Genomic DNA, 25,352 nt, shown 5'->3' with positions numbered 1-25,352 from the left:
CCCCCCCCCTCGCGTTCTTTGATCTCTTAATCACCTCCGTAATTTTTCCCCCTTTTTTTTTTTTACCATCCTCGTCTTCTTCCCATCAACTTCCCGAATCACTGATTCGTACCCATTTTTTTAAAATCATTCTTTTTATCTTTTTTTTTTTTACTTCACTTATCTTTATCACTTATCTTACATCTCCCTCCTCCGTCGCATCTGGACCCGGCTGTATCTGAGGTGTCTTGTGACGCAGCGCGTCGGGGACCCAGAGTTAACGTAATGGGAGATTGATATGGGTTCCCTTGGGGGGGGAAGCCATCCGGGCCCCACTGGGTTACAGAGCTGCATGTGAACCCTTACTCTCTCTCTCTCTCTCTCTCTCTCTCTCTCTCTCTCTCTCTCTCTCTCTCTCTCTCTCTCTCTCTCTCTCTCTCTCTCTCTCCCCTTAGCTTTGAACGTGGCGGTAATGATCATTGAGCACCGACGGGTGCGACCCCCCTCCGGTAATGCTGACCTAGTTGTGATTGACCTGACCCCGTTTATGGGAGGAGGCCAGGTCATAAGGCCTGGCCAATCACAGCCAAGGATTGCATCAACGCGCTCAAGGGCCGAAGTACAGTCCTGCTTACTGGTCTGCGCTCAGGGGGTCGATACCGAAATGCTCAAGGGGTCCTGCTGTACATTTGCCAGCGGTGGTCACGTCGTCCAGGAGATGGTCGTGTTTCGCATGACGCTTATGAAGGGAGTAAATAATGTGTGTGTGTGTGTGTGTGTGTGTGTGTGTGTGTGTGTGTGTGTGTGTGTGTGTGTTTACTGTTTGTGTGTTGCGGGGAGAGAGTTTTACACTCGTGTGTGTGTGTGTGTGTGTGTGTGTGTGTGTGTGTGTGTGTGTGAAGGTTCTTAATGCTGAGGAGGGAAAGTAGGTCATTACGGAGGTGAGATGTGGCAGGCCGGGGAGAGAGAGAGAGAGAGAGAGAGAGAGAGAGAGAGAGAGAGAGAGAGAGAGAGAGAGAGAGAGGCTTTGACTGAAAGCACCTCAAAATGACACGTACACAGACAGCATGTGGAGGCTGCTTGGTTAAAAAAAAAAAAAAAAAAGAACATTCTCTGCCAATCGTCCACACTGTCATAGAAAATCAATCATGGTCAACGTATACTTGAACAAACTAAGCAGAAAAGAACATGATGACAGCAGATGGTTCCTTAAGAGGAGATTCAGCACCGGGACCAGATGGGAGGATCGGATACTGTCGTAAGGGTTATCAATAGTCTTTCTAAAGGTTTACTGTCTTGAGGGAAGGTTCAGAGCACAGTGAGAGAGAGCATTCTATCCTCTGTCCAGACGTTGATGTGTTTGAACACGTAGTGATGGTGATTGTAGAACTTGACGAGACCAGAAACTTATAAAAAGAGTCGCAATGAAAACGTGAATATATATATATATCTTTCTTTTAAACTATCCGCCATTTCCCGCATTAGCGAGGTAGCGTTAAGAACAGAGGACTGGGCCTTTGTGGAATATCTTCACCTGGCCCCCCTCTGTTCCTTCTTTTAGAAAATAAAAAAAAAAAAAAAAAAAAAACCGAGAGGGGAGGATTTCCAGCCTCCCGCTCCCTTCCCTTTTAGTCGCCTTTTACGACACGCAGGGAATACGTGGGAAGTATTCTTCACCCCCTATCCCCAGGGATATATATATATATATATATATATATATATATATATATATATATATATATATATATATATATATATATATATATATATATATATATATATATATATTCCTTTGAGTCCACAGGGAAATGAAGCACGATAAGTTGTCAGGTGCACTTTCGTGTCGTTATCACATCATCAGGGAAGATACAAGAACGAAAAAAAAAAAAAAGACCTGCCAAGAGAGATTGTCCAGCAGATACGAAATGCAAATAGACAGAAGGAATGATAAGCAAAATGCTCATCTCCAGAACCCTCATAGGCCGGGATGTGTCATAAATCGAGACTCGTGCTGAACTCTGACCCACCTCTGTGGGACACGTAATATTCCTTTCTCTTTATATCTTCTTCGATGTATCTCGAAAACTCAAAACCTTGGCTATTATCGTGTGTGTGTGTGTGTGTATGTGGACGTAATGGTCAAAGGGGTAGGCATTTTAGTGCATAACTTTACTGCCAGTTTAATGTGTAGTTGCTATGATTATATGTGGCAGTTATTTCAGTTTTAACTGTTTATATATATATATATATATATATATATATATATATATATATATATATATATATATATATATATATATATATATGTAATACCTACATTATGCGGTGAAAAAGTAAGCTCCCGTGATCCACCTTTTTTTCACTGTATTAACATTTGTTATGCAACCGTAAATTATGTACGAGTCGATTTGCATTTAGTAATACAAAGTGATTTTGTCCTTTCATTAGAATATGTCCTCCTAGTGTATCTTTTCCACTCGTACTTTTCCCCAAACACCTTCAAAAAAAAGAAACTACTTAACCTAACTATCTATCTGTATATCTATCTTTACCCGCTCCCAATTCCCTAGAGTGGGTTAGGTGCATGCTGTCCCCTCACACACACACACACACACACACACACACACACACACCTCCGCCCTTATACCCTGTGTGTTAGAGTGAAATACGGACCTCTAGCTTTGACACAGGTGCTCCTCCCTCACTTTTTGCGCTACACACACATACAAAAAGTTGATTCGTCAAATGTGACCAGCCGTCTGCGTTCACACACGTTGAAAAGTACGACCAGTACGTACTTCAGAAGTGCTGCGACAGCGCGTAAGATGACGACACGGGCCGCACGCGGCTCCGGCGGACGTAGAAGTACCTCGTGGATGTATCGTAATCTTACGACACGTTAAGCCACTCTCCCGACGACGACGACGGGTTCCTCCTGGGCTGATACCAGCAGCCAACAAGTGGCCTCTGACCAGTGGCTCTCCACGACTTGACGTTTCAATTAATACTTGGCAATAGTTTTAATGGATGACACACAGCAGAATCCCTCCCTCCCTCCCTCTTCTCTCTCTCTCTCTCTCTCTCTCTCTCTCTCTCTCTCTCTCTCTCTCTCTCTCTCTCTCTGGCACATGCAATTTACTTGTGCGTCCCCTGAAAGGATGGATTGATATTACGTGGGCCTTGGAGACGGTGAACAAATACATCTGTTCATCTGCCTCTCGGTTGCAATTGCTTTTTTTTTTTCTCTCTCTCTCTCTACAAGATACATGTATCATCTACCTATGTGTCACACGAGATTAATAACATCTTGTGCTTGTCTGTTCCCTAGATACATCAGTCACTTCCCTATGTATAACCAACGCACATAATTTTCCTCCTTGCTTATTCCCCAGACACATAAACTCGTCTACTTGCCTGTTCGCTCGTCACATAACTCGTCTGCTCCCCCAGCCATTAAAGGCGCCTACTCGTCTGTTCCCCTTGACAAATAACTCGTCTAATCGTATTAAAAACAAAATAGAAAGTAAAAAAAATCGTCTGCTTGTCTAGACGTTCCACCAGACGCATCTTCGTCACTCATCTGTTACCTCGGACATGAATAAAGTTCGTCAACTCTCCATAACGAAAAAATAATAGGGTGGTGAAAAAGAGAACTAAGGAAAGGCTGTGATGCTATGGAAATGACATTCCATTTCAAAATTCAGACATGAATTTTTCCCCTCACCTTACACCTAACCATTGACCTTAACCTCAATGTGTCTTACGTAGCCTGGCGAATACCTGACCTGTGTCCATAATGGTTCGATTGTTTAGAAAACGATTTACACATACTCTTCTAAGATTGTAGTAAGATTGAAAATATTTTGGCAGAATTATGTAAGTGTCTAACCAATCAGGTTTCAGGATTATGATGTGATGTATGGTTTTGTATTTACTGCTCGAGTGTTCTGTGGCATTCATAGGTGTATTAGCTATTCATGATTTGAATTTGACTTTCAATAGTAACCTCACACTTTCCTTACCTTCGTTGGATACTTTCTGGCATTTCGTCCCTGCATCCGTCTGCGTTTTTCTTAACATTATTTCTACAAAGCGCTGATAAAATTTGTCGTCGATTACGAAGTCGTGGTTCAGACTTTGAGTATTTTGGTGATACACTTTTGGACGTGTGTGGGCCCATCCCATCATGGAGATATGAACCTCCCCATCTCACAAAACACGCCTCATTGTTTATTCTAATAGGCACGTAAAACATTCTGATAGACACTTAAAACTTAGTCTACTCCTATACAGTCACAACTCATCTTTTCGTCTACTCAGACCTAACCGCAAGTCTTGACTTGTGTACCACCTTCCCACATCTTGAAGAAAAACTGGTCAACTCACGGGGTCGAAGAAGCTCCGGTCTTGCGACGTGATGACGAAGACATTGGTGGCCTTCTTGCAGTCCTTGGGTCCCGCCTCGGCCACGTGGTCGAAGTACTCGAGGTTGATGACGCCGTTCGACTTCTCGCCCGGCTTGCTGTCCTCCCGCTCGTAGTAGTAGAGCCTGCCCTTGGCCAGGACGCAGTACCGGCGCTTCCACTGGGAGATGTAAGGGAAGCTTCGGCTACTCAGCTTCGTCAGGTACCCGACCTTCTCCGCCTCCCGGTGCTGGTTCGCTCCTGGGATCTCCTGAGGGTGGAAGATACGGAGAGTGTCAGAGTGCGAGAGATAGAGACGTAGACTGCTTCTGGTGGATGAGTTGCCAGAGTTAGTGGAGATAGAGGGCGAGTGAGAGGTTCTAAGAGAAGACTATATTAGTGAATTTGCATATGGTAATAAGGTACAATATTGGGGGGGTTAACTTCTCCCATCTGGAGCCCTCTTGCACGACGGTGCGACCCTTGAAGACGACGATACGACTCAGGGGTATCATGGCCGTGGCCATCATACCCAGAGGTCGTACCGTCGTGCTCATCAGGGGTCGTACCGAGAGTGCACGACCGTATGCTGGCGTGGGCTGAGCCGGGGATTTCAGGGGAATGATTTTACAGCTTCCCCGTAGATGTGGCTAAGATCACCTTTATATCAACTATATCTTGGGTAATATTTCTTGAGGATGTGTTGAAAATGTGGGGAAAAAAAAGGGGGGGGGGGGTAGGGCATAGGAATCAGCTGATGGGAAGAGCAAGATTCTGAATGAGTTTTGCCAGATAAAGTCATTGTTTTTATGTTGTGTAATTATTATTATCGTTAGTAGCAGTAGTAGTAGTACTGTAGTACTGGTAGTAGTTCTAGTAGTAGTAGTAGTATTTATGTTACTATTATATCATTGGAGTGTGCGACTCCGCCTCCTTGCTGTACACGTAGGTGATCACACACACACACACACACACCCACACACACACACACACCTGATCATGTTTGCGGATGATGCCAGTGTCATGAGAAGTGTGTGAAGACTGACCAGGATTGCGTCAGCTTTACGAGACCTAGTCAGATCTCCAAGGTCTGAGACACGGCTGACGACGACGTTCAAACCCGAGTGATGAGGATGGGACACAGTGAAAGAAGAGCCCGATACGGAAATGATCTGGCGGGAAATGAGCTGCAGGAATCTGTGTGTGAGGGAGAGGGGGGGAGACTTGGGCGGTCGATATTGTACCAATCCTGTGGCCAAAGCCCTGCCTTGAGAATATCTTAAGGGAGACAGACTATCTGATGGCAAATATTGGGAAAGTATTCACGTATTGAATAACGAAATATTCAGCAAATTGTTCACATCCTTTACTCAGCCAAAAGTAGAGTATTCTCCTCAAGTTTACTCACCGAACTTAAGCACAGAGGACTGATCGAAAACGTCCAGAGAAATGACAGCAAAGATGATAGCCCAAAATCAAGACAAGGAGAATTACAGTGACAGGATGGAGGCGCCATGGATTTGTTCTCAACGGAAGAGAGAGAGAGAACAGTAACGGGTGACTTGATCATGCCCTTTGCATTTCTAAACCAAGTTGATGATGTGGACAGCACACAGTTCTTCGGAATATGCCGAGACGGAACTACCAGAAAGCAACCTCGCATGGAATTGAGACGTACCGTCGTGTGGTGGATGAGTGGACTGATCTGAATGAGGGTATGAGACCCCGCGAGCGTAGAACTCCCTCCTCATACAGCACGAATAGATGACTACACACACACACACACACACACACACACACACACACACACACACACACACACACTGGCGGTATACAGATGGGGTAGCTCCACGGCGATAAATAATGATAATGATAATATACCTACTTTGGCAGCCAGCCATTAGCTCACGGCGGGAAAGAAGTACCATCCCCCAAAGATGTGGGGGTTGGGACGGGGAAAACCTTCAGACTCGCACACGGTATGTGTATATAAATATTCCCCCTGAGCTTAAGGTACAGCTTTGGTGCAAGCAGACTCACCATCTCTGACGTCATGGAGCTAAATATCACTTCTGCACGAATGATGATAAAGAAAAAAAAAAAGTGTCTTGGCAAACGATCATTGACCCGGTGTGTGCTAAAACGGGAGGAGAGAGAGAGAGAGAGAGAGAGAGAGAGAGAGAGAGAGAGAGAGAGAGAGAGAGAGACAGACAGACAGACAGACAGACAGACAGACAGACAGACAGAGTTTCCCTAAAATAGTTTCCGACTGGCTTGAGTCTACGGGGAGTATAGACCTTCTGGTGGCCAGGATTAATTCTATTAAGAGTCATGCTCCTTGGCTGGTGTGTGTGTGTGTGTGTGTGTGTGTGTGTGTGTGTGTGTGTGTGTGTGAGACATTGTGGGTGTGGTGGTGGTGGTGGTCCTTGGCCCTGGGTGTGAATCTTTGATGTGGTAGGCAACAGAATCTAGGAATCTGACGGCGGGCGACAGGATCATGGAAATTGAAGCTTTAAAAAGCTTAGAATTTCTGTGTCATCATGGAAATTGAAGCTTTGAAAAGCTTAGAATTTCTGTGTCATCATGGAAATTGAAGCTTTGAAAAGCTTAGAATTTCTGTGTCTTATAAACCACGCGACGGGTGTGAAATCATATGATCGCGGGTGAACATGGTTGTTGTAAGATTGTTTTTAAAAGTATTTTGGTGTTTGAGTGGAGTGCATGCGTGGAGGGTGTGATGAGTTTGTGGGGGGCGGGTGATGAGTGTGTGAGGGGGCGGGTGATGAGTGTGTGAGGGGGGCGGGTGATGAGTGTGTGAGGAGGGCGGGTGATGAGTGTGTGAGGGGGGCGGGTGATGAGTGTGTGAGGGGGCGGGTGATGAGTGTGTGAGGGGGGCGGGTGATGAGTGTGTGAGGGGGCGGGTGATGAGTGTGTGAGGAGGCGGGTGATGAGTGTGTGAGGGGGCGGGTGATGAGTGTGTGAGGAGGGCGGGTGATGAGTGTGTGAGGGGGCGGGTGATGAGTGTGTGAGGAGGCGGGTGATGAGTGTGTGAGGGGGCGGGTGATGAGTGTGTGAAGAGGATGATCGTAAAAGTGTCAGGTTGTCGTAGGGTGAGGGAGTGTGGCCAGCAGGAGTGCCGTGAGGACCTTCGCTAATCCTGGAGTAATTCCTGCTACTGACGGAGGGCTCGCTCCCCATCCGTGCACATCGCCTCACCCTCTTTCCACACACACACACACACACACACACACACACTTATCCTTCCTAGACCTACTCTGCTGTCACACCCAGAGGACCTCCCACAACAAGACGAACACAGAGGAGGAATGCTTGAAGTGCTCTACACCTCCGCCGGGGCAGATACCGAGGCTGGAGTTTGGGGCGTGAGGGAGACAGATCCTCCCTTTAGGGATAAGGCTTTATGCGTCTCTCAAGTAGGATGGGCGCAGGATACCGAGTCCGTGAAAGATGGGATTTGCCACTGAGCTCCTACATATCCCGAGGATCTGTGGGTGAATATGTCCTTAAGAGGCGTGGTGGTTGAGTTTCTATCCTTTTGGGTAGGGAGGTCTGTTCTCCTCGCTCCTCGCTGTCCGAGGCTGCGCTACGCTCAGTAGCAGGGATAGGATGGACTCGCTCCCTTTGAAGGAAGAACTGAGAAGTTTTTGTTCTATGAATCTGTACCCACCTTGTTATCATATTTTCACCTGTGGTGTAAACTGGAGGAGGCAGCGGCCGGCAACACCCACATACATATACGTACATATTAAACCTATACATATATATATATTTACATATTCATATGCAGGTTTTACCTTCATATATATATATATATATATTATATATATATATATATATATATATATATATATTGAAGATCGACGATGTATTCAGTCGTAAGGAAACGTCCACTTTTTTTTTTTTTTTTTAGGTAGTCGAAATATTCCAGCGGCTCATTAGACTTAACTCCAATTGGAACTAACGATGTTTGAACAAAAGCTTTCAGGAGTCATGTTCCGAGGAACTGCCTCCCTGAAAATGAGACCTGGGTGTTTTAAAAGCGCTTCTGACTGCCGAGAGGAGGATTCGTTGAGTGTGTGTGAAGGTTGGTCGTTTATTTGGGCTTTGGGTATAGATAGATAGATAGATAGGTAGATAGATAGTAATCCGGACGAGTACATACGACGAGATTATGTCATTAGCCAGAGCTAACGCGTAGCGCTGACCACCGGAAAATTGGCGTTTATGGTCTTTTTTAAATCGGCTTCATGAACACGATAATGAAGCAGTGATTCGTTAGTCACTCATCACTTTCGAATTCCGTCCTTTACGTACGTGTGAGACGTATTCACGAAGTCCCTTATGGTGTTTGAGGCTGTATACTGTGATGAAATCTCCTCCTTCCCTGTGTTAGGGGGGTTTTGATAGCGACTTCGACCCTCCCCCTCACTCATAACAGGTGTTGCTTGGGCGGTGGCGGGAGCATCCCACGTGGGATCCACCCCGGTGGGACATCCCTTACACTGGGATACCAGCCACCACGGGCCCCCTTTTCTTTCCTTTTTTTTTGGTTGTGATCGGGACGAGCGACAACCAACACCACAATCGGGATTGGAAATCGGTAAACCGATGTCGCTTAAGACGGGGGTTTTGTTTCCCCCTCCCGGAGTGAAGGTGTGTGGATGGGGACAGCCTCCACAGTGGAGTGTGGTGGATGAATGAGGTTCAGAGGTGGATTTACTTGGGCCGCACTGATCCTCTTGCCGAAAATCAAGTGATTCGTTCCGACTTTAGAAATTTTAGAAATTGACATTGCATTTCTAAATCTCGTGTGTGTGTGTGTGTGTGTGTGTGTGTGTGTGTGCGTGTGTGTGTGTGTGTGTGTGTGTGACTTTATATCACTCACTGAACACCCTTCGTCGCACTCCTAATTAGCCATTTCGTGGAGCGAGAGGTTTATATCAGATAAGATTCGACTACATCGATGTGACTGATATCTGTCTTCTTGGAACTGGATGTTTTCACGTGCAAGATACCGCACGTTAAGGCTGGTGACCCCGGCCAGACACTGATACCGGCGCAAGGCCAGAGATTTTAAAGATTTTCAGTTGTACGTAACCTTGACCAAGGCACCTCCCTCCCTCCCTACATACCACCACCTTCTACGTTGGTCACTCTAGGAGCCCACAGCTGGGCCAGTATCGGATCAAGCAGATTGTTCCTATTCTCGCCACTGTAAATACACATTCCCTATATAAATTTGCCGTAAGGAGAACTCGGCCGCACGTGAGTAAATCACATTTTCCCATTTCTTTACTGAAACTTCCCTTTGTCCTCTGGTGGGTGGGAGAGGTAACATTTCTGCCACTTTCCTTCCTTTCTCGCACTAGGCCAGATGGAGTGGGTTCTCTCTTGCCCGAGTACGGCCCGTTGTGTCCCAAGGGCCAGGTCCAGGGGCAGAGACCTGGCGAGTCTTGAACAACACAACAGCCACGAGCCCTCGGGGCCATCTGGTGAGAATCCATGGACAAAGATCTTCCATATTCCACAGTCGCTACATAGTCCTAGGGCTCCTCCTCCTCCTCCTCATCCTCCTCCTCCATGCTTGGCCCATTCTCCTCCCCCACTTGTCGAACTGGTCTCTTCTACATTCAGGTCTCAGTCCTCAGTCACTCGATGGCTCTAATTGCACCCTAAGGGGACCCTGGTGTGGATCAGGGTTTGTTGTACCTTGTTATATGTCGCTCCGACTCTTCCTCACTCCCACCTCAACCAACTGTCTTTCTCAATCCGCAGAACAGTGAGACATATTGTCTCCTCTGTCGCTTATATCTATTTCTTTCTTCTTGTCTCTTACTACTTTTCCCCGCGGGAATGGCGCCCACGCGTCAGTCTTTTGTTCCCCGAGCCGATCGGCTTGAAACTTGGCAGGCGCGTTCTTCGGCCTGATACGCCCACGTGACTACTTTTTTCTTTTATTTTATGTCGACGTAAGTTTGAATTTGAAGCGGGGTCAGTCTTCGCAACGGATGTCGACCTAATCTCTTCACAGGAAGATGCTTGAAATGAGACGCACCTACTCGTTATCGAAGTCATGAATGCGCCTGTCATCCCCCCTCGATGGTACTCTGCTTAGTGCATGACACCACAGGTAATGCAGGCACCTCCCCGTATCATGGATGGGATGGGGGGGGTCGTCTTTTTCTCCCAAGAACAGAATATTTGAAACTGGAATGTAACTTAGGTCCTGTCTGTCCAGAGTAGCAGCAACAGAAGAAGCTGTGACTCGTGAAGAAATATATATATATATATATATATATATATATATATATATATATATATATATATATATATATATATATATATATATATATATATATATATCTTACGAACTTCTTCCCTTGTCATTCTTCTTCTGAAGTTTGAAATTGTACATAGGACCCCGGACAGGGAGAGCTGGGCCGTCTGCGGCGCTCAACTGAAATCGATCGCCGCTCCTGGGAAGGTGCCTTTATGATGGTACTTGGGAGTATACTCTCTCTCTCTCTCTCTCTCTCTCTCTCTCTCTCTCTCTCTCTCTCTCTCTCTCTCTCTCTCTCTCTCTCTCTCTCTCCTACCCCTTCTCTTACTCCAGTCATGATACAGGGAGTCGACTTCGGAGGTGGTCTTCTACCCCCCCCCCCCTCTTCTACCCCTCTGCTTCCACCTCAATGATGGTTACCTCGACATCCTTCCTTGTGTCCATGTATGAGAACCTGGTTGGTTGTCGTCGCCCGGTCATGGAGAGAGATGAGAGTCCCGAATGATACAACCTTCACTAGAATTCTAATTGAGCTTTTGGGGAAGGTGTCGAAAGGTGTAATTGTTGAGCCAACGTAGAAGTAGAGTGGATTGATTTTCGTATGTGACGATGCCCGTTCTTCATATCATGTACGAACGTTTAGACCAACGTGTGGACGAACGTACGGACGTGAACGAACGTACGGACCGACATGTGAACGAACGTATGAACCAACATGTGAACGAACGTATGATCCCATTGGGAAAGAACGTATGAACCAACATGGGAACGAACGTATGAACCAACATGTGAACGAACGTATGAACCAACATGGGAACGAACGTATGAACCAACACGGGAACGAACGTATGAACCAACATGGGAACGAACGTATGAACCGACATGGGAACGAACGTATGAACCAACATGTGAACGAACGTATGGACCAACATGTGAGTGAACGAACGTATGAAACACCATGGGAACGAACGTATGAGCCAACATGTGAACAACACATGTTGGCAAATGTTTCTAGGGTGCAGCTGTCCAGACCCTTTCTTTTCACTTTTTTTTTTCCTTTTTTCCTTGAGCGATCAATATTTCTCATATATCCCCTCAATGATAACCTTAAACTTCCGCCGGTACCACCCACCCTAAAATTATCATCATATCCCTCCCTCCATATCAATAATTTCTGCCTGTCAGTTATTGTTTCCACCCCATGGAAATCTATTTCTGGTCCTCACGAAATGTATTTCCATCCACAGTAATTATTTCTCGTCCTTGTGAATATATTTCCCTCCAGGGTAATTAACTTCTCTCGTCCTTGTGAATATACTTCCCTTCATAGTAATTATTTCTCGTTCTTTCGCACCGTTTTTATTTTATTTTTTTTCCCCCAACCATCGACGGTAGTTATTTCTGCTCCCTTTAATGACCTTTCTCGCCTCTATAATTCTACCGAACGAGACGTATAAAGAATTATGTGTTTTCCTCTCAAAAATTATCAAGAATTACGTGTGTTTTCCCCCGCCCTCGGAGTCCGCTCTCGCCACCGCGCAGCAGTCCACTGGTAATATTGAGCTGTTTTACATAAACTGGAAACATCTCGAGTCTCGGTTAATTCCCCTATTCCCCTGGAATTATTTCCCGGTTGGATGTCAGAGGTCAAGAGGTCACACGAAGAGGTCAAGAGGTCACATGAACGGACTTCTCAGAATGTCAGCGTGTGGCGAGGAAGGGACTTTAATAAGCCCTAATTTTTATATCAGCTTCCTGCCAGCCCACATTTGGATACGGAACCCAAAACACGCCTAACGCATAAATGTATATAAGTTTATATAAGCAATATATACCATTTAACTGGAACTGAAATTCTTATATGTTTGGCCACTTTGACGAGACAATTACAGATACGAGACACACAGTTTACATGTAAACCCCCCAACTTAGTTTATCTTTCATCGACCTTACTGAGCACGACGGTACGATCCTTGAGTATAATGGTCTGGCCTTTCGAAATGGCCATTAAGGCCAAGATCAAAAGCACGTCCATTATGTATTAAAATTACCTTTTCAGGGTAGGCGAAGTCGCGGGGTTAGAAAGTACACGTAGATCTCCCAGGGTGCGTATTGAGTGAACTCCTGGGAAGCGCTGAAATCACTTAGGCTATGTGTCCTCTCTCTGGGGTGCGGACGGGAGAGGCATGTCACTATCTACACTTTTGGAGAATCGGGGAAGGCATAGACTACCCCCCAAACAACACTTGAAAATAATCCTTAATGGTACAACAGGCATGGAAGAGTGATGACATACTAACACTCTAAAAGGTTCGATAAGGATGAGAAGAAAACGTCTTGAGCATCTAAGAAGAACCGATTGCTAAGTATTTAACAAGATGGAGCAGGCCAGACCCTTGCTAGGCTGGTGGCGGTGCTTACGTAGGCCTGCGGGAAGTGGCCTCCAAGACTCACCTGGTCGATCGACAACCCAACTCGACCAGCCTCCTGGTAGGAGTAGAAGACCCCTTGACGTAGACTCCAGGTAAACAGCTTACCCCATGGGTCGTACCGTCGAGCTCAAGGGTCGTACCGTCGAGCTCAAGGGTCGTACCGTCGAGCTCAAGGGTCGTGCCGTCGAGCTCAAGGGTCGTACCGTCGAGCTCAAGGGTCGTACCGTCGAACTCAAGGGTCGTACCGTCGAACTCAAGGGTCGTACCGTCGAACTCAAGGGTCGTACCGTCGAGCTCAAGGGTCGCATCGTCGAACTCAAGGGTCGTACCATCGAGCTCAAATGCCGCGCCGTCGAACTTAATGGAGGTATGCGAATCTGACCTTAGAATCTCTTACCTCAAGAATATATATCTACACCCTAGGACGTAATTTTGGAACATGATTTCCACATACATGATATACTCAAACATGACGACACGAGTTCGATAATCTGATGCCCAATCACGATTCTTTTCTCCTCTCACTATACGGCGTGACTCAACCCCCTGTCTGGACCTTGCGTGTTCTTCCTTCTTATATTCTGTTATCTCTTTCATATCTTTCTTATCCCAGCGTTCTTATCCCAGTTGGGCGGAGATGATAGCCTTGTGTTTTCTAGCGGTCCCGGAAGTTTAATAATAATCAGCCTGTAATTTGGGGGAGAAGGAGGGAAAAGATGGGAGGGAAATTACGTAAGAGAGAGAGAGAGAGAGAGAGAGAGAGAGAGAGAGAGAGAGAGAGAGAGAGAGAGAGAGAAGGCAGGAGACGTACAGACAGACAGTCAAAGAAACATGGAAGAAGCAGTGCATACAGTGGGATGTAATCTAGGGCATGAGAGTGATTGAAGGACGGTGAGGAGACGCGACAAGACAGTTGAGAGAGAGAGAGAGAGAGAGAGAGAGAGAGAGAGAGAGAGAGAGAGAGAGAGAGAGAGAGAGAGAGGGCAAATCACGCGTTGGCAACACCCTACCCTCCCCCCCCCTCCAAGTAATTACCTGGCTGGATCTCTGGGTTGACACTAATTACTCGATAATTAGTTCAACTTGTCCTATAACCGCTACTATTACTAATGATTACTCTTAATTAGCCACACTTGGGGAGCAGGCAAACATGCAGGTAGGAGGCTGCGAATAACATACCGCTGTGATAGGATATGCTCTTATGGTGCAGTATACTGGGAAGGGCGTTAAGTCTATATGGGTATATATGATCATGACCTCTGAGTGTGTACAGGAGTATGCTATAGTGTCCTTTGAGTATATATAGGAGTATGCTATAGTATCCTTTGAGTATATATAGGAGTATGCTATAATGTCCTTTGAGTATATATTGGAGTATGCTATAGTGTCCTTTGAGTATATATTGGAGTATGCTATAGTGTCCTTTGAGTATATATTGGAGTATGCTATAGTGTCCTTTGAGTATATATAGGAGTATGCTATAGTGACATTTGAGTGTATATAGGGGTATACTAAAAACGTCAGTATAAGAAATATACAATGACAAGGGCAGAGAGTGAATATGTTGAAGTATACTCATGATGTCAGTGAGTATAATGAGTAATGGTGGTGACTTAAAAGTATAACGGGATGTATTCCTGACGCCGATGATTTTGATGGTACTTCTAGTGACATCACAGAGTATGATGGAGTATACTCGTGTCATCACAGAGTATGATTGAATATATCAGTGTCATCACAGAGTATGATGGAGTGTATTATTGCCATTACGGAGTATGATGGCATATATAGATGTCATCACAGGGTATGACTGAGTGTATTAGTGTCACTACAGAATATGATGGAGTATATTACTTTCACCACAGAGTATGATGGAGTATATTTGTGTCAACACAGAGTATGATGGAATATATTAACACCACCACAGAGTATGATGGCGTTTATCAGTGTCATCACAGAGTATGATGGAATATATCAACACCACCCCAGAGTATGTTGGAGTATACCACAAAACATCACAAAGTAAGACGGGGTATGCTGGCATCCCCGGCGAGTATGACGAGGCAAACTGGTGGTGACACATGACCACTAGATTAGCGAATCATATCTACGTATGACGTAAGACATCATTGACGTCAGCGAGTATACACCAGTGCTATACAAGGGGACACTTGAGAGTATGACGGTTGAGGAATACGATGGAATGCCTCACTCAGCGGAAACGACGACAACAACAACATTAACAAACAGGATGGATGGGGGAGACCGCTTCCCGTTTTCTTTGCTGTGGCGCGCCAGGGTTAGGCTTTTGTTTCTCCGTCTTCGTTTGTACGTATCTGCCGTCCCTGCTAAACAACGGCCCCTGTTAGCTGTCTTTGTCAGTGTCTCCCCTGGCTTCTTTCGTTAGCTGCGTTGACTGAGCTGCGTTGTTAGCTGAATGTGTTTGTGGATCATTGTCGTTGAACTGAACTTTCTACCTGTCCTTATTAGTTGCAGACGTCCATGTTGAGCCTTCCTCGTTTATCTCTCTCGTTTAGCCTTCCTCGTTTATCCCTCTCGTTTAGCCGTCCTCGTTTATCTCTCGTTTAGCCGTCCTCATTTATCTCTCTCGTTTAGCCGTCCTCGTTCATCCCTCTCGTTTAGCCGTTCTCGTTTATCCCTCTCGTTTAGCCGTCCTCGTTTATCCCCCTCGTTTAGCTGCTGTTCCCTTTGCCACGTAACAGGAGACTTAGCGACGCATAACGCAACGAGGTAGTTTATGGTGTTATTTGGTGACGCAGTGCGTTACGGTGGCGTGACAAGACTTTTTTACCCCATTGCCATTACGCACACACACACACACACACACACACACACACACACACACACACACACACACACTCAAACACACACACACTCAAACACAGATACACGTCTGTGTTTGCAAAGGTAGAAGAGAGGGCATATTTTTTTAATATCCTTTAGCATCACGATATGTTAAAAACATAAAGATAAAAGAATTATATAAAGCCAAGAAAATCAATAAATAGAACATAAACGATTATAGCGAAAGTTAAGTAGATTTAACCCAGCATAAACAGAGATAACCAAAGTTGACATAGCCCATGTTAACATAGCCCTGGGTGGTCAAGGTCAGATTTTTAACACAGTGGTAATTATGGTATTCAGGCGACGGTGTGTCCACATATCGTCTGTCTTCCTGGTAGGAAAAGACACGCCTCCTCCCCCATCCCTGACACCACACCCCTCACCCACCCCTCTTACTGACACAAGGCTTTTCTCTTTCCACGCATCACAACCACAACCACAATTTTTTTCTCTATCCACCAAATGGTATATATATATATATATATATATATATATATATATATATATATATATATATATATATGTGTGTGTGTGTGTGTGTGTGTGTGTGTGTGTGTGTTTTCTGTGTGTGTGTGGAGAGAGAGAGAGAGAGAGAGAGAGAGAGAGAGAGAGAGAGAGAGAGGATCCCTTCTACTGGCTCTTATAGCTTCAAGGCTGCACCCCAATCATGAGCAGGGAAATGATGGACGCCTGTGGAGCGTGAAGGTTCCTCGACGAGGCTGTTGCTCACCCCCCTCTCCGTCCACCGGCGATGATAGAGCGGGTCTGCGAAAGAGAGAGAGAGAGAGAGAGAGAGAGAGAGAGAGAGAGAGAGAGAGAGAGAGAGAGAGAGCAACATGCGGAGATGTATAGTAGCTAACGACCATCTTAGCACTCTGCCCTTTCCCCCCCCACTTACTTCCACACTCCCTCAAACCCTCCCTCCTTCCCTCCCTCCCTCCCTCCCTCCCTCCCTCCCTCCCTCCCAAGGAAAACTTTCGTGGCCACATCCTGACCCAGAACATTTCGACACACACACACACACACACACACACACACACACACACCATGACACGCGGTCGCTATTATCTTACTGGACATGAAGTGTTCATGACTCTTGTGAGACAGGATGAGAGTCAGCCAGCATTTGCGTCATCATGAATCATGTACTTAATCATGGATCATGTAGTATTAATGCACCCCACCCCACCCCACACCCTCCATCCCCAACCGTCATCATCCCCTCCCTCCCCCACTCATTCACGACGGTACGACCCTAGAAGCAGGGCTGCTCGATCTGTCGTACCCAAGGGTCGTACTTTATAAGTCGAGGGTTGCGAAGTCGTGCTCAAGGGGTCGTGCCGTCGTGTTCGAGGGTCGCACCGTCGTGCTCGAGGGTCGCACCGTCGTGCTCAAGGGTCGTACCGTCGTGCTCAAGGGTCGTACCGTCGTGTTCGGGGGGTCGTACCGTCGTGTCCGATGGTCGTACCGTCGTGCTCAAGGGTCGTACCGTCGTGTTCGAGGGTCGTACCGTCGTGCTCATATGTCACACCACTGATGTGGCACTGGAGACCATGATATAACGAATCAAACGTTTTGATTAACAGTGTTAAATATAACCTGCTTTGTTCCTCGCGACTAGAGAGTTCACTGCGGAAGACAGCCTGTGTTGTATACACAATGACTTGGGGAAGAAGGCCTTCAATAAGCCGTAGACATATCGGTCATGTTCCTTAAGAAGTCTTGCCTGCCTCCTTACAGGGGGAAGGGAACCGATGGTCCGTCTCTTCCTTCCCCTTCCCAGGATGGATTGTATTGAGGCTATGAAAAAATGTGCCAATTAAAAAGAGATGTCGGCAACTGGGATGCCTAGTGGCATCTGGGACGCCTAGTGGCAACTGGGACGCCTAGTGGCAACTGGGACGCCTTGTCGCAACTGGGATGCCTAGTAGTAACCGGGACGCCTAGTGGCAACTGGGACGCCTTGTCGCAACTGGGACGCACAGTGGCAACTGGCACACCTTGTGGCAACTGCGCCTGAGACCCATTTTCTGTTCACTGGCACACTTGCCAATTTGTCAATAAACACTCAATTTTTTCTTTTTCAAATTAGTTAATTTCCATATTTTGAAGAATTTCTCCCAGTCAGAGAGATAGCGATAAAAATCCTGTCGCTCAATATTAGCTCTAATTAGCTAAAGAAAAAGGGGGTAATTAAGATGACGTAATTGATTTATCAATATGTCCCAAGTGGAGGAGAAAAACTCTCGCTTGCATTAAATTCAGCACACACACACACACACACACACACACACACACACACACACACACACACACGTACAATTTTCCAGCGACTGCCATATCTAATCTTCACCAGCGCGATGGCATTTTAATTGTGACCCGCGAAAACCTTACCCACTGATATACAATCCCTGTCCAGGGGTCGTAATTAGATAACCCTGAAATTATTATGATAATTATAATTATCATAATTATTATCATTGTTATCATTACTGAGCTTCATATGAAGGTGGTTCAGCATGTTTTTTAAAACTGCCCCTTAAGGTGTCAAGTACGAGGTTGTGTTATTCGTACCGAGGTGCTCAGGGGGTCGTAGCGTCGCTCGCGAGAGTCGTCGGGCCTTTGCGTTCGAGGGAGGTCGTGCTGTCGACGACCTCAAGGGGTCTAGAACACGTAAATCCATTTTCCTGAAGAAGAAGAACGCAGGTTCAGGTCTACCGTACTGCAGTATAGAATGATATCTAAACAACACAACCATAGAGCGGTGTGCAGGAAATGGTTTTGTTTTTTTTTTTCTTCGTTTTCCACGAAACAGAAAAATCATATGAATATTGTATACCGCTAAAAATGGACGATGAAATGAGCATAACTTGAGTCGTTTCATCACTGGGTGACAAGATCTTAATTCTTTATACTTTATTGCCTTCATATATATATATATATATATATATTCTTATGAGTCCACGGGGAGAATGAAACACGAAAAGTTCCCAAGTGCACTTTCGTGTAATAATCACATCATCAAGGGAGACACAAGAGAGAAATATAACAGTCAGTTGATATACATCGAAGAAACGAAGCTAGGACGCCATTTGGTAAACATGTGATTGTCCAAAACATACAACGAGCGTTCATAAACTTATCATTAGATAACTTTATTGTTGATAAGATTTGTAAAATGATAAGTTTATGAACGTTGTATGTTCTCTTTTGTTCTCATATGTTCGTGTTCCTCACGGTCGAGTGTTCTCATCCCTGTCGTCTAAACAGTCGCCCTACTCATTGTTACCCTCGAAAAAAGATAGACAAACAATCAGATATGGAGTGGCATTTGTAGAGGTAGGCCAGGCCAGGCCAGGCGACCACCAATCTCTATGGCCATTACAGCCTCCACCCTCCTCTCACTGGCAGTGCTTACGCTCCTAAACACACACACACACACACACACACACACACACACACATGCACTTGTACACGCACCACGCACCTGCTATTCTCTTACCCTCCTCTTTCCTTTACCCTCACTCTGCTCTTACCCTCCGCTCTACCCTACCCTCCCTTTTCCTCCCCTCCTCTCCCTCTCCCCCAGCATACTTGGCACTCCCGCCCTGGTCTCTGGCACTCTTCACACGTCACTCTGTTTCTCTCTCTCTCTCTGTTCATTTATGTACTTGCATGTTTTCTGTGGTGATTTTTCTAACTACTAGTCCGTCTCTCTCTCTCTCTCTCTCTCTCTCTCTCTCTCTCTCTCTCTCTCTCTCTCTCTCTCTCTCTCTCTGTATGTATGTATGTTTGTTTGTTCGCTTACTTATGTTGGTTCAAACCCTTGAGCACGACGTTACGAACCTTGGAAACGATGGATTTGACCCTTGGGTATGAAGGCCTGGCATTCGTTTGACCCCGACCCCTCTTTTTAAGGAACGGGCCAAAAAGAGAGAGAGAGAAAAAAAAATATTCCATCGCACCGTTGGATCGTAACGTTGTGCTGGAGAGTCGTACCACTGTGCTCAGGTACTTAGATTATAGCCATCGCTATGTTTGTTGGACAACAGCTACGCATTTTCGTACGTTATAACTAGTTCACTACTCCATCAATAAACAAATCTATTAGCTTTTTTAAAATATCAGTTCACTGCGAAGGGTGAAAACAAAATTATGTATGAGGTACCTTCCTCTTCACTTGACAGTTTGCAAATGGAATTGCCATTTCCATGCAGAATTGATTGGCTCGGTGCCCTGAATATATGCAGCAACATGAACCAATGACGTTTTCATTGCTGTGGGATTACACCTCATTTTCATAAGCTACTAAAATATTACTCTCGAGTCGCTCATTTTAAGGATTAACGCGGGATAATTTGAATATGTATTTCACGAACCTATGTTACATGCAGATACAAAGTTGTGTATATTAGGCTTCAGCGAGGAGCACATTGAGGCCGGCAAAGCAAATGAAACAAAAGAGTTTCGGTTGATGTTGTTTTGCTTCATATCAACTGAGAATTAGATTCTTTGTTGACTTAATTCGTTACATCAAAAGGACGGGGTATCTAAAAGTGTACCACTACTCCCATCATCATCTTTGTTTCTTGTACGATAAAAGGTTTACTTGTCTCGAAGCATCCCAACACCAGGGGATCACAAGTCTGAGTTGTGAGAAATGCTGAGCTCGACACGTTTCGAAGCGGCTTGTGAGTCACCAACTGTCATATAAAGCTTCACTTCATATAACGTTGAGCTCTTCGAACGTCTCGATGTACTCCTCGATATCATCGGATTCATATACGTCTCGAGGCAACCCCAGTAGTTGAACTGCTTCGAAATTTTCTCATACAAAGAGATCTGATCGTCATAAAGAAGCAACACAACATTGGAAACCTAATTAACTCCTCATGTACAACGGTTCGATCCCTGGGTAAATATGGTCTGGCATTTGACTTATTCATCGAGGGTCGGGTCAAATACCACGCCATCATCCCTCAGGTTCGAACTTCTTCATTCAAAAGATTCGACCTACCTGCGCACCACGACACGAAACAGCTGAGAAACTTCGAATATGACAACTCCAGAAACAATTTGCATACATTAGCTTTGGTTAACTTCACTAAAACTTTTACTAGAAACAAAAGAACGGAAGACATACACGTTTATTGTGGCACATTGGCCTCGGAGACGATAGGAAATCGGTAGCTGCACACTGTGACCAGTTCTGCGTCCCTTGCTAAATACTGTGTTGATTTAAGCTCACCGTTCGAAAAGGTCAGCCATACAGCCCTCAGAATTCACAGCCGATTGCCTGCCGCCAGCCTGACACATAACTCACGTCCGTTGCTAGAATCGGTCAAGCAGCACACAAACAATGGCCAGGGACTGACCGTGCCAAAAGGGAGGAAATGAGAGTATTGATTAACCTCCTCAACGACTCATAAGTACTGCCAAATTGTTTGTGTTTAATCTCGTAATGAATAGAAATGACACGTGATTAGAAATGTGCGAGTGTTTTCCGTTTTTTTTTTTTACGTTGTAATGACAAAGGACGCCCATCATAGGGGTTCCCACAGAGTTCGTTACTGCTGCGCTCCAATCAGGAGCAAGAAATGGTGGTACTCCTTTGAAGGAGCGAGAAGTTCGTTCCTGAACGAGACTTTTCGTCAACTGACTTTTCCATTTTCGATGTAACCACTGATCAGGTGGAGTCCGGTAACTCTCTCTCTCTCTCTCTCTCTCTCTCTCTCTCTCTCTCTCTCTCTCTCTCTCTCTCTCTCTCTCTCTCTCTATCTATCTATCTATCTATCTATCTATCTATCTATATGTATCTATTTCTGCCTATCTAGTTGTATGACGTACTTTTTATGCATTTGCCAACGATCGTTCGGTAACAGACTGATGATAGTTAAGGCCTCGTTCAGAGTAGGTGTGAGGTGTGGTTCTGGTTGTTCAGGGTGTCCCAGCCGAGCTGAAAACCGCTCAGGTCTCGAGTCTTCGAGACGCAGTGTGGCGGATTCACGAGAGCCGTGAGGAAGGAAGAAGGAAAGAGGGCCTCGGTCTTAAGTACACGTTATGTGGTGATCAAAGACTATAGAGATGATTTCATAACAATGTACCAGTGACAGAGCTTTGCCTGTTCTCCCTGCGTTATGGTATAGTGGTGGCATGTTCTCCCTCTGTTGTGGTCGAGTGGTAGTACATATAACTCTTCCCTGTGCTACGGTATGGTGGTGACATTCTCTCTCTCTATGTTACGTTATTGTGGTGATACACTCACTCTCCCTGTCTTACGGTATAAGGATCATATACTCTCTCTGTGGTACGGTAGAGTGGTGATATACTCTCCCACTGTGGTACGGTATAACGGTGATATACTCTTCCTGTTACAGTAGAGTCATAACGTATGACTGTAACCCATCAACAGCTGATCAGTCAAGCCTTAAGAGGTAAGTTTCTCATTTCCTTCATTAGTAATAGATGCGCGTTCGAGATTTCTTAATATATATATATATATATATATATATATATATATATATATATATATATATATATATATATATATATATATATATATAAGAGCAAGGTTATTAGGTACAGTAGGGTTGAGGGTCAAGTCAATTGGGAGGTGAGTTTGAATGGAGAAAAACTGGAGGAAGTGAAGTGTTTTAGATATCTGGGAGTGGATCTGGCAGCGGATGGAACCATGGAAGCGGAAGTGGATCATAGGGTGGGGGAGGGGGCGAAAATTCTGGGGGCCTTGAAGAATGTGTGGAAGTCGAGAACATTATCTCGGAAAGCAAAAATGGGTATGTTTGAAGGAATAGTGGTTCCAACAATGTTGTATGGTTGCGAGGCGTGGGCTATGGATAGAGTTGTGCGCAGGAGGATGGATGTGCTGGAAATGAGATGTTTGAGGACAATGTGTGGTGTGAGGTGGTTTGATCGAGTGAGTAACGTAAGGGTAAGAGAGATGTGTGGAAATAAAAAGAGCGTGGTTGAGAGAGCAGAAGAGGGTGTTTTGAAGTGGTTTGGGCACATGGAGAGAATGAGTGAGAAAAGATTGACCAAGAGGATATATGTGTCGGAGGTGGAGGGAACGAGGAGAAGAGGGAGACCAAATTGGAGGTGGAAAGATGGAGTGAAAAAGATTTTGTGTGATCGGGGCCTGAACATGCAGGAGGGTGAAAGGAGGGCAAGGAATAGAGTGAATTGGAGCGATGTGGTATACCGGGGTTGACGTGCTGTCAGTGGATTGAATCAAGGCATGTGAAGCGTCTGGGGTAAACCATGGAAAGCTGTGTAGGTATGTATATTTGCGTGTGTGGACGTATGTATATACATGTGTATGGGGGGGGGGGGGGGTTGGGCCATTTCTTTCGTCTGTTTCCTTGCGCTACCTCGCAAACGCGGGAGACAGCGACAAAGTATAATAAATAGATAAAAAATAAACTTATATCCTATGTACGACAGTTTGGTAATCGGTACAACAACTTTAGATTTCTCGTACGATAATCTGGTGTTTTTGTTTGTTTACAAAGTGAGGGACGGGGGAACGTGTGAGGCTGTGGCTAACGGTGTGAGAGGCGTCGGGTTGGGCAATAAACCTGTTTTATTAAAGGATTCCACAACGGTAAATTTATAATCACCGTGGTACAAGGTCTTTAACCCCTTGAGCACGACGGTACGACCCCTTGAGCAGCACGGCGGTACGACCCTTGACGAGGACGACAGGTACGATTTTTGGGTGTAGTAGCCTTGGGGGTGGTAATTGCGCATCGCAGGGATCGTGCCGTTGTGCTATCTCCTGTAGTAGCTTCGCCCTCCTCCAGGATCGAACCATCGTGCTCAAGGTTAGTGGCTATAAAATCCAACAAACGTTTTGCCGAAGTCGATTTGTTTAACAGTGAAAAAAAACATAAGAGCTGCCTGACTTTTATGTTGAAGGCAGCAAAGTGGGATGGGATTAAGAAGTCTGTTGGCGTGAGCGTACACTTGGTGACGTTTATGAAATTGCATAAGAAGCTTCATTTATACTATATAAGTTCACCTGCTGTGCTAAGTTCATTTTGGTGAAGGTTCAGTCATATCATATTAAGTTCAATAACTTTATCTTTAAAGTTCACGTTTATGCTTTGTTGGATTTTTTTTAAAGAGATTTAAGTTGGAAGCAGTCATGATATAAGTTATTTTGAATTTGGTTAATTTTTGTTAAAAGAAGGTAGGTAGCAGTCATGGCATATATCATGTTGCATCTAATATGGGTTCTTGAAGAGTGTGCTATGTTGAAAGCATTCGTGGCGTGCTTGGTTAGACGCTGCTAGACGACCCTTAGTCGTGTTGTGGTGGCCTGAGTGATGATGTGTGTTATCGCCACTAACCACAGTTGTGATCGCTGGGGAAGTCCACGAGGGATGACAGTCTCTCAGTGTGTGTGTGTGTGTCTCTCTCTTTCTCTTTCTCTCTCTCCAAGTGGAGGACCTGCTTTCATGGTAGCTCTCTCTCTCTCTCTCTCTCTCTCTCTCTCTCTCTCTCTCTCTCTCTCTCTCTCTCTCTCTCTCTCTCTCTCTCTCTCTCTCTCGCAACACGTGTCTTTTATATATATTACAACTAATAATATTAATGATAATAATAATAATAATTAGATTAATGATAATAATAGCATTATGATATTATTATTAGTAGTAGTAGTAGTAGTAGTAGTAGTAGTAGTAGTAGTAGTAGTCCTGTTTCCGACTCTACCTTTTAGCCCATCTTTACTTCAGTCTCCCCCCCCCCCCACTACCCACGACCCACCCATCCGTTCACTCTCTCCAAGATGTTTGCACAAGTAAAAACGACCCAGTATATGCATGAGCCGCCCCTTAACACTCCCTGAAAATTGGATTTTCTCCCCCCCCCCCTCCCCCCTCCCCCGATAGTTTTATTTCAGACACTTTTATCTCAGATGGTTTTTACGACTTCATCGTTTGATGAAGGAGACTGGCAAGGTGTGAGCTGTGAAGGGTGAGAATTGATGATAGATTTTTTTTTTTTTCATTATTAGCCCAATGCATTTATCATTTTGCTGGCGGGTCGGGTGCTTCTGTCTTTATCTGTCTTAGGAGACTCGTAGCTGTTTGTTATCTCGGGTTTGCTTTAGTCTTGTACTTTTGCTTGTTTGTGTATGTTATCATGCGAACGTTTATGTAAGTGCAAGTTTGTGTGCGGGTGTGGATGTGTTTCTGCTGCATGTATGTCTTGCGGGCGAAAAATTGTGCTTGTGTATGTATGTATATATTTGTGTATCTATGTGGATGTGTGTTTGTGCTATACGGATGGAGAGTTTTACACTCGTGTTGCTCTGCCTGTAAACCTTTTCGCTATGTATCATGTCTTTATTCT

The 25,352-nt window shown here is 45.2% G+C and overlaps 1 protein-coding gene across 10 annotated transcripts in view; it reads right to left on the bottom strand.

Moving 5' to 3' along the window:
• Positions 1-25,352, bottom strand: part of LOC139760589 (uncharacterized) — a 307,108-nt gene that overhangs the window by 40,624 nt on the left and 241,132 nt on the right. For all 10 annotated transcript variants that reach the window (XM_071683962.1, XM_071683963.1, XM_071683954.1 and 7 more), the window contains one exon: positions 4,366-4,653. In XM_071683962.1, coding sequence (XP_071540063.1) covers positions 4,366-4,653 — 288 coding nt within the window. The remainder of the gene's footprint in view (positions 1-4,365; positions 4,654-25,352) is intronic.

Source organism: Panulirus ornatus, chromosome 37 (assembly GCF_036320965.1).
Source record: "Panulirus ornatus isolate Po-2019 chromosome 37, ASM3632096v1, whole genome shotgun sequence".
NCBI lineage: Eukaryota > Metazoa > Arthropoda > Malacostraca > Decapoda > Palinuridae > Panulirus > Panulirus ornatus.
The sequence above is the reverse complement of the archived record's forward strand: the minus strand, read 5'-3'. Positions and strand labels throughout refer to the sequence as shown.